This window comes from Prenolepis imparis, unplaced genomic scaffold (genome assembly GCF_030444845.1).
Source record: "Prenolepis imparis isolate NDT839.2.m4 unplaced genomic scaffold, iyPreImpa1.0 SCAF_7, whole genome shotgun sequence".
Lineage (NCBI taxonomy): Eukaryota > Metazoa > Arthropoda > Insecta > Hymenoptera > Formicidae > Prenolepis > Prenolepis imparis.
This window is the reverse complement of record NW_028141165.1, coordinates 9967147-9979511: the sequence shown is the minus strand read 5'-3', so window position 1 is coordinate 9979511 and position 12365 is coordinate 9967147. Positions and strand designations below refer to the sequence as shown.

Below are 12365 nucleotides of genomic sequence, written 5' to 3'. Positions count from 1 at the left end.
CGTTTTGACAGAAGGGTTAAATTGATTGATTGAATCGTAGCGGGTACGTTTCAAGAGATGATGCGATTCGACCTTTGGAATCTCTTTTCGATAACTGTAATCGTAATGTTTGACGTTAAACGAGTCTATCTGTTTCAGGTGATTACTAACGGTCTCAAGTGCGACTCGGACGACGTCGACGGTTTGACAAACGGTGAGTCACTTGATACAACATTCTCTCTATCTTTTTTTTCTTCCTCATTCATTCCTTCGTAAAGAGACGCAATCGACGAGATGACGAAATTAGATTCATTCGATGTACTCGTCGGTGCTTTAGTTTCATTGACGAAATTCCGTCGTATAAAGAAGGTCGTCGATTTATGTGAAACAGTTCAGGACTGTACAAAGGTTTTGACAAACTTTTTTGATTTTTATTATAATAAGAATTCTTTTATAGTAAAAATAGATTGAAGTGTTAATTATTTGACTCGTGTGTTTTTTTTAAATGTATATATAAGTATATTAATATATATAAAAAATTCTTAAAGAAATGCTAAGTAATATAGAGTAGCTGTTAAACTTTTTTTATTAATTTTCATTTTATTATTTAAAATTACTAAAACTTACATTTTTAATTCCTGACTCGACTTAATTATGGCTCTGTGTGCCAGTTAAGTATATCTACTTCATAAAACTTATATCTATCGATTCTAAAATAAATCTTAAAAGCATATTAAACATACATATATATTGCTGTAGGAAGTTTTATCTATGGGTGAAACGTTACCTATAACTCTATATTATCGTTTTAATTGAATTCTAATGTTCGAGCCGCTTCGCATTTGCTGAAAATTTATGGTTAATTTACAACTAACGGGTTTTCCCTCATAAATTAAATGCGTCTCATATCGACATTTTTATACACGACGTTTATACGACGTGCGTGAATCTAATTGCTTCGCGTTAATTATATTTTAATAAAAGCAAAGCTATTTTACCATCAATTGCGTTGCTTGCAACATGTGCTTTGATGGTGGCTTTCTCTTTTATCCTAGAAAAGGTTTTCAAATATATTCACCCGAATCTTATAGATGAAGAAAAGATTTGATCACGATCGATTTTTTTTGTATAAATATATTTATTTCTTTTTACGAAATTAATGAAGATTAACTTTGATTTTTAAAATTAAATTGTAATTTTTTTCATATATAACTGACATATATAGTTTTCTTATAATGTATTAAAATTGACACATTATTTTATTATCAAAAACATATTTTCGAAGAATGTGTCTCTTCGATTGTATCCACTATTCTAAAAGTGGACTTGCAAAGCCAAACATATTAATTACAAATCCATATTTATTAATTATAATCTGTTTATATCAAGAATGTCATATAAACAGTATATAAATTATGTAACACATCAAAGCGCCAGTTGCAAATCAGATATAAGCAACAAAACCATTAAAAATTTTAGATTGAACAAATAATAAATAAATGACATATCAAGAGATACATCAAGAGACATATGATCACAAGCAAATAATTTAATATTATAGATAATTTATGATTCTCAAATTTCTATATCGAGTTATCATGTGGCACGATATTTTCTTAATTGCATAATAATGCTTTTTACGTGCAGTACTGATCCATACTCTATATCATCACACCGTATCTCTAAATTATTTAGAGTAGAGATTTCGATAACTCATTTTATATATAGCACACGGATTTTCCCGGATATATATATATAATAGTAGTTAAGAGGATTCCGTTCACGCGCGACTCCCCGGGGGTCGAGAAAGAGAAAGTGCGTTTTTCCCCGTAATCATGACATAATCCATAATCCATCATCCATCGTCTTCAGCGAGGTTGCGACGGCCCTGACTTTGCCCTTCGGTCACTATCATTCCGTCGAGTGCGAGCGAGCGAGCGTGTGCCTGCACAACGTTGACGATCCGGCCGCATTTTCTCACGCTACTTCAGCTGCTCCTTGCCGGTGCAATGATCTCCCTTTCGTGGCCGCACATCTGCCTGAAAATTACGTTCCGGGCCGGCTTACGCGCATTTCATCCCCCTCGTCCCGCCCTGTCTCTCATCGCGTACACGACTCGTTAATTCGAGACCCACCGCGCCATCCGCGTATCTCTCCGAACAGGACGCTCTCCATCGCCTTCCTTACCCTTCCCCTCCTTTTCTCTCAGGAGATTAATCCTTTCATGTATTTCGGAAGTTAAAACGCTCCTCCTCGTTCCGTATAATTTTCTTATCGCGCGTGTACGATCCGTATAATATCGACGAACTTGATGAATTTGGAGTAGATTGTTTTCTACAAAGATATATTGAGAATTATACTGAGGACGATATGTAATTTCATTTTTTAAGCAACGAACCGTTGAAAATGAAGTTTCTCATCAATTATTATTCCGACATTTATAAATAGACGATGAACTGTTATTCTTTATTTAATCGAAATAAGGGGGCGAAGAAAAAAGTAATTAAATTTAAATATCTCATTTAAATTGCACGAAGAACACGTTGCAACGTTTCGAGAATATTATTCAGAGAAAAAATAATATTATAAAGAAATTCCTCGGCCCGTCGTTTATTTTATACATAAGACGTTTTAAAGGCGCTTTCTTCATTATATTTTTTTACTTTATTTTTATTATTGTTTTTTGGGGCGATTATTATGTGACAGTTTTATAATGACTGTTGATCGCTCTATAGACTTTGAAGTTTGAAGACATTGTAGTTTTATCTTTTTTGTTTAACATGAAATTGCTTGTAACGACGATAAAGTTAGGTAAGCTCCGCGGTGAAAGCAGGAAGGAGGAAGAGAATAGGATACAACAGAATATCTTGAGTTCGCATCGCGTCGCGGATTATTAGATTATTATGTCATGTTTAATTTAATCCGCGATCGGCGTAACGTATAAAAATGATCGAAAGCGTAAACAACGCGTTTACCAACGAGAGTCTAATCATCTTTCTCTAGCAGGCTTCAAGGATAACCCTAATTACTGCTACAATACGCGATACACGGATAATTTCGTAATTAGATTTTAATTGTTGATGAATAATTAACGATTATACCGTAACCGCGATTATGGTCTTAATTGTTACGACTTCGACCGCGCCGCGCGTTTCTCTCGAATTTAGAAAGAATCCTCTTCGAGAAACCCGCGATTAAGCGAACTCGTTCCATGAAAAAGCTAATTGTACAGAAAAACTCGTTTAATGGTAATGTTATCTTTTATCATTTCGCGTTTTCTTCCATTCAATACTCGTGCATCATGCTCTGTGAAGTTTATCGCGATCTAAATTTTGCCAGGTAATCTGCAATTAAATAACGAATTATTGTTTGATATTGAAATTTAAATAATTAGCAGAACTATTTTGAAAACTTTAAAATCGCATTTAACATATTGTGAATATCGAAAGAACCGTAAGAATTGCGTGAAAGAAATTTTTCTTAAGAGGAAAAATCGACTTTACGCTAAAATTTGCTAATAAAATCAAAATTTATAGACTATAGGAGAATATTATTTTTACAGCTTCTTTGATAGATCATATTGAACGCCAAGACGCCGTTTACCTATAGGATCGAAAGTGAGAGTTGGGAGTTTTTCCTTATCGAGAGATCGAAGAAAGTGTCGTTAAAGGATACTTCGCGATCGCCATACTTTCGATTTGGATCTCGCGAGGCTCGTTATTATTTCGGGCACGCCTGTACATATGTTTTTAATGTCTCGGGAATAGTCGGCTGAGTAAAGTCAGTTTCACGTGGCTGTAAAACACGCTTCGCTCCGCACGCGATTAACAGCCTAACGTCGCGCCTCGGAAGAAATTCACTTTTCGCTCGTAAAATCCAACAATCCGGATCCGATACGGTTTCCTCGCGATGATAAGGACCGCCCACGTTGAAGGATCAATGCGAATGAATGCATTTATCGAAAGTGTCTGTTGCAAACGTTTAATCGTTGAAGAAACGGAAAAGTTTGACGAGTTTTCCGGAATCTCTATTATACTGGAATAAAACTTTGTTGAAATGATGTAATTTATTTGCAAAGTTGTATCTTGATTGCTTCCTTAGAATATTTCTCAATTTATAACTCACGATAAATTCGTTTCTCAATTTTTAACGTCTCGATAAATTTGATGAAAATAAAAATGAAGATTAAGTCTGTTGCAATTTTATATTTTAAAATAATATAATTTAATATTATAATTAAAATAATTATGTTGCAATTTTAATATTATATAAGCTTTTGGATTTTCCTTATATTTATCAAAATTTCTCTTCAAGGATTCTTTGATTTTTTTGTTGAATATTCTCTCATTTCGAGCTTTTAGTAACAAATTCACGAAAAGATCGCTCTTTAATATCAAAAATATCAAGGTAGATAGAGATGTGCGATTGTTTGAAAAAAATCGCGCAAATTAGCAAATCTCGAATAAGTGGCATCTTATCTGACATCTTATCGATTTGTGATTGTAGCACGAATTGCACGTCAAATTAAAACGTAATCGCGTGTGTAGTAATAGTAAGAAAATTATAACACCGTATATACTATGAGCTATTGAACTGATCGAAATTCAATCGTCTCTCTCTTTTGAAGTGCAGCAATAAGATGGCAAACATGACGCTCTTTTATAATCCTGTTATCCTGTTACCTGCATGCACTTTGCTCGACTTTGCATTATCATCGGTGTCGGTTTCTTTTCAGCTTTGCATATGAATGGCGACAAAAGAATGTTTCGTAAGATTTGCGCGTCAAGATAGCAAACGTTACGACGTCTTTATCGGGGTATTCGATCATATATTTTCCCAATGTTTCCCAGAGATTTCTTCAGCATTTGTTAAAATTTACATTTGATAAAAAACGAGATAATAATAATTTTATATATACATTTTTAATTATATATAAATTGGCATAAAGAATAAATTAAACTTTAATTTATTTAATATATATAAAGATTATTATATAAAAATATTATTCTCCAACTACTTAAAGATCTATGTAACAAAGATGTAAGCGTTATGTTTGTTATTATTTATTATAGAAAACTGAAAGTGAAAGCGGAAATTTTTTGCGGTAATAGCAAGCCTTCGCAAGTGCATTGATGCATCGTCGATTGTAATTTGAAATTTTTATTTGTCGGACTAGCATGCGACGTGTTTTTTATAGATTCGATATTATCGATTTTGTGAAAATATTAAGCAGCTTCGAATGTGCAATTTCTCGTCTTTAAATCGAATCGGGATCAGTGACATTCGCGAGGCTGACGACGCGTGACGCATAAGCAGATGATCGCGTAACACAGACGTCCGATTGTCATTGTATGTACGTCATCTTTCTGCATCATGCTTCGATGCACTTAATTCAGCGCCGTTTCGAAGAAATGCTCTACAATTCAGTAAAATTAGGACATCGGAACATAAAAAGACTCATTTACATTATTGATTCGTATGTAGATTTAGCACGTGATATGTGTACTAATTAATCAATTTTTTACTAATTAAATGAAGACCGAAGAATAACCATTTTTAAAAGAAGTGGTACTTGTAAAAAAATATTAAATTATTAAAATATTTTTAAAGCAAATTATTATTAAGGTATCTTTAAAGCAAATCTTACGAAAATAATATCAAATAAAATAATCGTCGTTACTGTTTATTACAAATTATTATTATTATTCGTGTAAACACGATAATTACAGGCTATATGAAACTCGGACTGATAAAATTTAGTATCTCTTTCTCGCTTAAGTATTTTTTTTTAATACTTCCAAAAGGGGCTATTAAATATATCTATATTTCTGTCGTCATTAATAATCACTACTTTCATACATTCGTATTAATTATCGAATATCTGACTTATCTCGATGCTGCACGCTTATCTGCAGTAATGATGCGCAGCACACATACATATATATGCGTCGCTCGTGCTATCTCGCGCTTTCAAAAATTCGGATCAATGCACCGCGACAAGTCAATGACTGCGAATAAATAAATAGAGTGGACGCACCGGTGAACGACCGGTTAAGGGATATTGTCCGATTCATGAAATTAATCCAATTTTTTTCTTTTCAATAAGCGGGAATAATATTTTCGTACGTAATTGATATTTTGTCATTTGGGACATTTTTTTTTAATACTATTAAACTTTATGTAGATTTAATAAGGAAATTGCAAATCAGTTTATTTTCTGACAATGAGTGCTAAAGGATTGAATTTACGTAAACTTCAATTCTTTAACACTCATTGTCCAAAAATAAGCTGATTTGCAATTTCTTATTAAGTTTACTTAAATACTGTGATCTCTCTCTCTCGTTTTTAAATGGCTCTTATCATCCGATTTCCATAAAATCGCGTATGCAGCCCGCATGGTGCACGCGAACGAAACATCGACTTACTTTCGCGACCTGGTTTCTCGCCTCGATCGAACTCTTCATTGGGTAGCTTGAAATAAATTTGCCCGGTTTCCTGTAATATGAATATATCGCGAAAATTATGGAATATTGGTGTCTGCATTTTTGCAAGAAATTTTTAGCCAAACCACGATTCTCTAATGAATTATTTGATCCTCCGATTACTTATATATTTAATTACAATATATATTTTTACCACATTTTACTCTGTTATACAATTAATTATATTATAAATCTAATTTTATTATTAATGCATATATTAATTAATATAATTAATGTATATAAATTTCTATCAACCAAGAGTTAATCAAATCAATCGATAAAAGTCGATCGAGATATTGTCGTTTTCAGCTTTCAATTTAATTGATGAAATTACAACGTTATCTGAGCAAGCTCGCAAAAATATAACGATACGTTGTATCGATTTAGAAGAACTATGATATCTTGAATAAACTATATGATAAGAGAATATATATACTGACAGATATATCGAGCTGTCGATAGGACTTGAAATGTTGTCGGGACAAGGAGCGAATCTAACTAATTGTAAGTACTCGCAGAGAAAATCGCGACGCGGAACGACAATACGTCTTCTCGAGTTCTCGTAGTGCGTCTTGGCGTAAAGTTGTGATTTCGAAACGACACGATTTTTATCTGAAAACATGTGTTGCGTTTTCTCACGTAAAGAGAACGGAAGTATCATCTAAATGCGCAAAACAAACAATGAATAATTTTGTAATGAATATTATTTATAATCATTTCTCTATTTTTTTCGCGTGATTCTTTTCATTCATCTGTAGTATTATGAACATTGATTGACATTTATCGATATAACTAATTGTTTTAATCGTCAATCGCGATATATTTTTAAGATCGTTTCTGGCTAGGGCAGAATTACATCGTTGCCTCGCCTCGCCCATTGCGTTTCAAACGGATATTAAAGACAGTATGAATGTAAGTCTAACAAAGAGGGTTAAAACGCTCGACCCCGTTCGATCGCAACGGAAACGGCATCGTTTATTTCACCTTGAGTTCTTCGCAAGAGGCGACCGTTCGTTCGCGCGTGTTTCCCCGAGATCCTATTAGCAGCTATATGCGCGGGAAGCCTTACGCAAAAATATATAGAACTCTCTCTCTTTGATACGTCTCTCGTGTACTCGAGCAGAAATGTTCCAGTCGCGATACGTGCAACCAGCATGTGCGAGCAGAGCTCGGTCAGGGCGAGAATAGCTTTGTTGGAGGGTGAATACTTGTCAATCGTGGGATTTATTAATTGCTACATCTAAAAATGTTCGTGCGCACGATGACGATCGTATACGTCGTCGATTCATCGATTATCTCGTTGAGAAAAGAAATATTTAAAGTGTTATATATTTTACTTGACTTTATATATTTATAGACGAATTATTAGAAAAATTGTTCCCCTTATTTCCTCTTTTATTGCAAGTGTCAATTAAAACTTTATAATGTGTTATAATTAAAATAAACTTTAATATAAAGATGAAAAATCGAGTATTTATAGTGGATGAGATTATATTTGATTATTCACTTTCTATTATAATCAAAAAATTCAGGACAATATCTGATCCACTTTCTTAAAAATATTGAAAAGAAAATTAAAATATTTTAATCAATTGTATATTTCTTGACTGTAGAATTTATTTCTTTGAATTCTTAATGAAGTGAATCAGACTATGACTTGGATTGAACATTTTCATTTCCCATATGCGAGAATTGGAGATTTATTAGAGATTAGCGATACTTATATAATTATCGTGTTTGATATACCATTCGAATTAGGATTTTGAACGGATTGTTTATTGAATTTGTGATTTTTTTTTTTCAGGAAAAAAAATGGCACCGGTTTTAGGCGTACCGCCTCCGCCACCACCGGCTCCTCACATGGGACCAGACGGCTTAATCTTGCCGAGGAAACCATATAACCCTTGCCTTATCTCCACTAATCATAAGGACCTGCACAGAGAGTTGCTCTTTAATCAGAAAATGTGAGTTAAATGGCTCCAAAAATTTTTCTACTTTTTTTTCTTTAAAGAAATTAACTTATATAGGAAAATAATCTGTTTGAGTGCGAGTGCCTCTTTATAATAGAAAGTTTTTTACTGAGATAAATATTTTATTCTATTCAGCGCTTCCTGAAATAAATGTTGTATCGTTTCTTTTCTGCCGGGATCTTAATTAAGCAAACAAATTTTTAAATTCTTTTAGAATTATATTAAATTTGATATTAAACTTTCTTTTAATAAATTATTAGTTTGAAGTTACTTTAAATATCTTTATGATTTCATTAATTTTCCACGAGTGTCTCTAAATATGAAAAAAAAGTTCTTTTATCCCCGAGCAAAGAAGAAATTTCGCACGAAAGATAATCCCGAAGGTAAATGTTTTACTGTTACTGTGTCTGCCTCCGCGTCTCCATAAGTATACGAGAATTAATTAATATCGTGAGGAATATCTATATAATATCCGTGATGAAAATGGAAAGCCAATTACCAGCGTGGAAAACTTCCTGATGAAAGCTGACCGCACCGGAGGCTATAACGAATCCATTTTCATCATACGCGAATTCGAGCGTGATCAGAAATCATATAGATTATATAATATATAAGACAAGAGAGAGAAGTATCTATGTCGCCTCGAAAAATATTTCTCGCGCAAATTTTTCTATCACGCGATTATTCGATAGATGTAAAATCGAACATACTTATACGTAATTTCGCTTTATGTTTAATCGGTATGTACGCGTATTCGTCACACCTGCGATTCTTCACGCTTCGATGAAATTAAGCAGTTCACGCTCACCGACTCTTATCTTGGCACGCAATATAGCACGTGACTGTTCCACGTGCGATAAAAACAATGTAATCCCCTAGTGTACTTCAACAAAAAAAATTTATATTTCATCTTCTCGCCTGCGCAATTTGTACTCTTTTCGTACGTCTAAAAATGTTCTTAATCTTTCATTAAAAATATTTTTATAAAATTAAAATTACTATTCCACAGTAAAAGTTTTAATTGAAGGTAAAAACTGTTCGAATAAAGATTAATTACAAAGCAAATATTCTTTCTTTTCGCAGTGGCAAAAATGTCTTGAATCAGAAGAGCGAGTTGCAACGTGCTATGGAGAAACATAGGGAAGCCGCGTCAAGAAGGGAAGCTGGAAGGACCCGGGAAGAAAGCTACAAAGACGATCCCAGAACTGCTTTGCAAAGAGCGATCGAGCAGAGAGCAAGACACATTCAATTAACGGTAATTTAACACATGTATAATTATAGCTAATTTCATTCCTTTTAAACTGTTACATCTTTAAATCTTTAGAATTTGAATCCTGTGTGATAATTTTTAAATTAATTATATTCTGAAATTCTCGAAAATTCAATACTATTCGATATATGTTCAATCTTTTGTCGTTTTGACGCTCTGTAGCTCGTTCCTGGAATCTTGAATTGTCAAGTCGAGGTATCTCTTTTGATGTCAAACGCATAAAATTACAAACAAATGCAAATGTAAATGTAACAATGCACTCCGATCGATTTCTCTCTCGACGTGGATGGGACTCGCAATGGATGAGCAATTGTCTGTTCGCAGCAAGAGCAATCGCAGGCGATGACGGAGCCGCCGAGCAATCTCTTGGTGACAGCGAGGGCGAAGCTGAGGCCTCGCACCGAGTCTCAGTGAGCCTAACGAAGGTCGGAGGTCGCGCCCGAATGAATAGGACGATCGATTGATCTCGATCCGCTCGAATGGCTCGTGTAATTTCATACCTCGACGCCTTATCGATCGCAATCAACATGTATATACGCGTAACATCTGATAAGATTTCGTTGGTACGAGGATTACTACGGCGTCTCTCATTTGGCGCGTCGAAAGGTGTGTTGTATAATGAGCATTAAGATATAATACGCCACGTAATTAATCGTTCGATTATCAGCGAGGAGAGGATCGGTGGAGGATCTATCTCGTAGAAAAAAAAAAGAAAAAAAACGTGTCAATCCACCGTAAAATCATTCCCAGAACAACGTAAAGGACCAAACGACGTTGTGTCTCGAAGATTAGGATTTATATCTCTTTATGGCTTAAACATCGCGAATTACGGTGTCGTTCCACCTGGGTCGGATAACGCGAATAGCAAGGGCTCGTAAAAACGTATCGGGTGTCTCGATGTACAATCAGCAACCAATCACGTGTCTTTGTCGTGTTTAATAAATAGTAAACCTCATAGTGTGCCGAGCTTAGTTTGATGACCAATTAGGATGACGTCGACAAGCGATAACGTATATTATTACATACGATTATTATATCGGTAATTATCGTATGTAGTAAAGTAATCCGGTAATTATTATACGTGTAAACTCGAATATATAATAACCAGCGTATTTTTTCTTACGAGAAAACACAAAGGTGATTTCGTCGCGAGAGCATCGATAGTTAACATGATAGTAATACAGTTTGACAGAGTAGCGACACAAATTGACAATAGACAGAATAGCGAGAGTAGATAAATAATGAGATAATATGGAAGAATTTATTCGTTTCTGTTTCGATTTTTTGATCTTGAACGATACGAAATGCTTCCTTTAATTTTCCAAAGTTCAGTTTCTTTAAGAGTTCTTACATATAACATTTGCGATAAAACGATGAATAGACGTTTTTCCAAGGATCGCTGGGACTATTATTTGCGCAATAAAGTAAAATTATATATAAAATTTGTTTCGTTATAAGTGAAATATTCTGTACCGTTTAGGATTAATCGCTCGAAATACGCGCGAGAGTTCTGGACTCGCGAATATTCTTAGACACGTGTCTATGCGAGACGACAATATGCATAATCGTTTTTTCTTTCCTTTCCACTAAGAGTGGAAGTCCCGACGATGTCTTCCACGATCTTCGACGCAATTCGGGCATCTAGAAAGTATTTTGTATTCGGATCACCGACGATGGCATTACTCGCATTCTTGTTGGACGCGTCACGAAGAAACCTCGAGTCACATTAAACGTAAAACGGGTTCCGCCTAAAGATACGCGCAGCTAATCGCACGAGTCATCATTGAAGTTCTCGATTTGTCGCGGTAGCTTCTGACGTCGTAAGTCAACGTAGCTGTATAGTGACGGATTTATCTGACTTGAATGATGTTGCTACCCGTTTTTATTTCACGCGTACTTTACTACACGTGTTTTATATGCAAATTAAACGTCAAAATTATATATTATAATTATATAGAGATGATGCCACTGAAAATAAAATATTCCACCGGAGGATAAGAAAGGATAGGTCTCAGGACTCTCCGCGAGATGTGTTCTTATACTTCATTATACGATAATGAGAGAAATGTGTGCGTTAGCAAGATACGGAGTATAACGATTGTTGCGAGCCGTATTTATACGTCGAATCGAAACGTCAATGCTATTACTACATCTCGTGATGCATTGTTTGAAGAATCTTGCGAAAACACGCGCAGCCTCTTAAGATGATAAAAACATAATATAAGACATGAATTTGTTACACCTTTAATTTACCGATCAATCCACGAAGACTTTATAACATATAATTCGCGTTCTTAAAATGTGTAGAGAAATATATCGACGTATAGAGAGATTCGCTATAGAGAAGTCACAAATGGAGAATACTTTCTTTTTTTTTGTACAATTATCACACGTATGTATTGCTAGACTCTCTACGTTTATATCATTCTAATATTAAAAACTTAATTACACGATATTCAGGACCACAAGATCATCACAATGATAGAAATCTCTCGAATCCCAAATATATTTTATTCAATACAATACTAAACACACCATCCCCCCTCCCGTCATTTCCATTTTAGCGTAAGAGTGTAAGAAATTAGTAATAAAGATTTAAAAAATGTTACGACGAATACAAATTACCGATCCTTTTCTCGAAGCGTATATCTATAGAAACGATAA

At 34.4% G+C, this 12365-nt stretch overlaps 1 protein-coding gene across 2 annotated transcripts in view; it reads left to right on the top strand.

Moving 5' to 3' along the window:
• LOC145938071 (uncharacterized) overlaps positions 1–12156 on the top strand; it is a 47670-nt gene extending 35514 nt beyond the window's left edge. The window contains exons 5-8 of one of the 2 annotated variants that reach the window (XM_083041432.1): positions 139–193; positions 8266–8425; positions 9515–9686; positions 10026–12156. In XM_083041432.1, coding sequence (XP_082897558.1) covers positions 139–193; positions 8266–8425; positions 9515–9686; positions 10026–10115 — 477 coding nt within the window. In that variant the 3' untranslated portion in view covers positions 10116–12156. The other variant, XM_083041433.1, reaches the window with a different exon arrangement.
• The last annotated feature ends 209 nt before the right edge of the window (positions 12157–12365 follow it).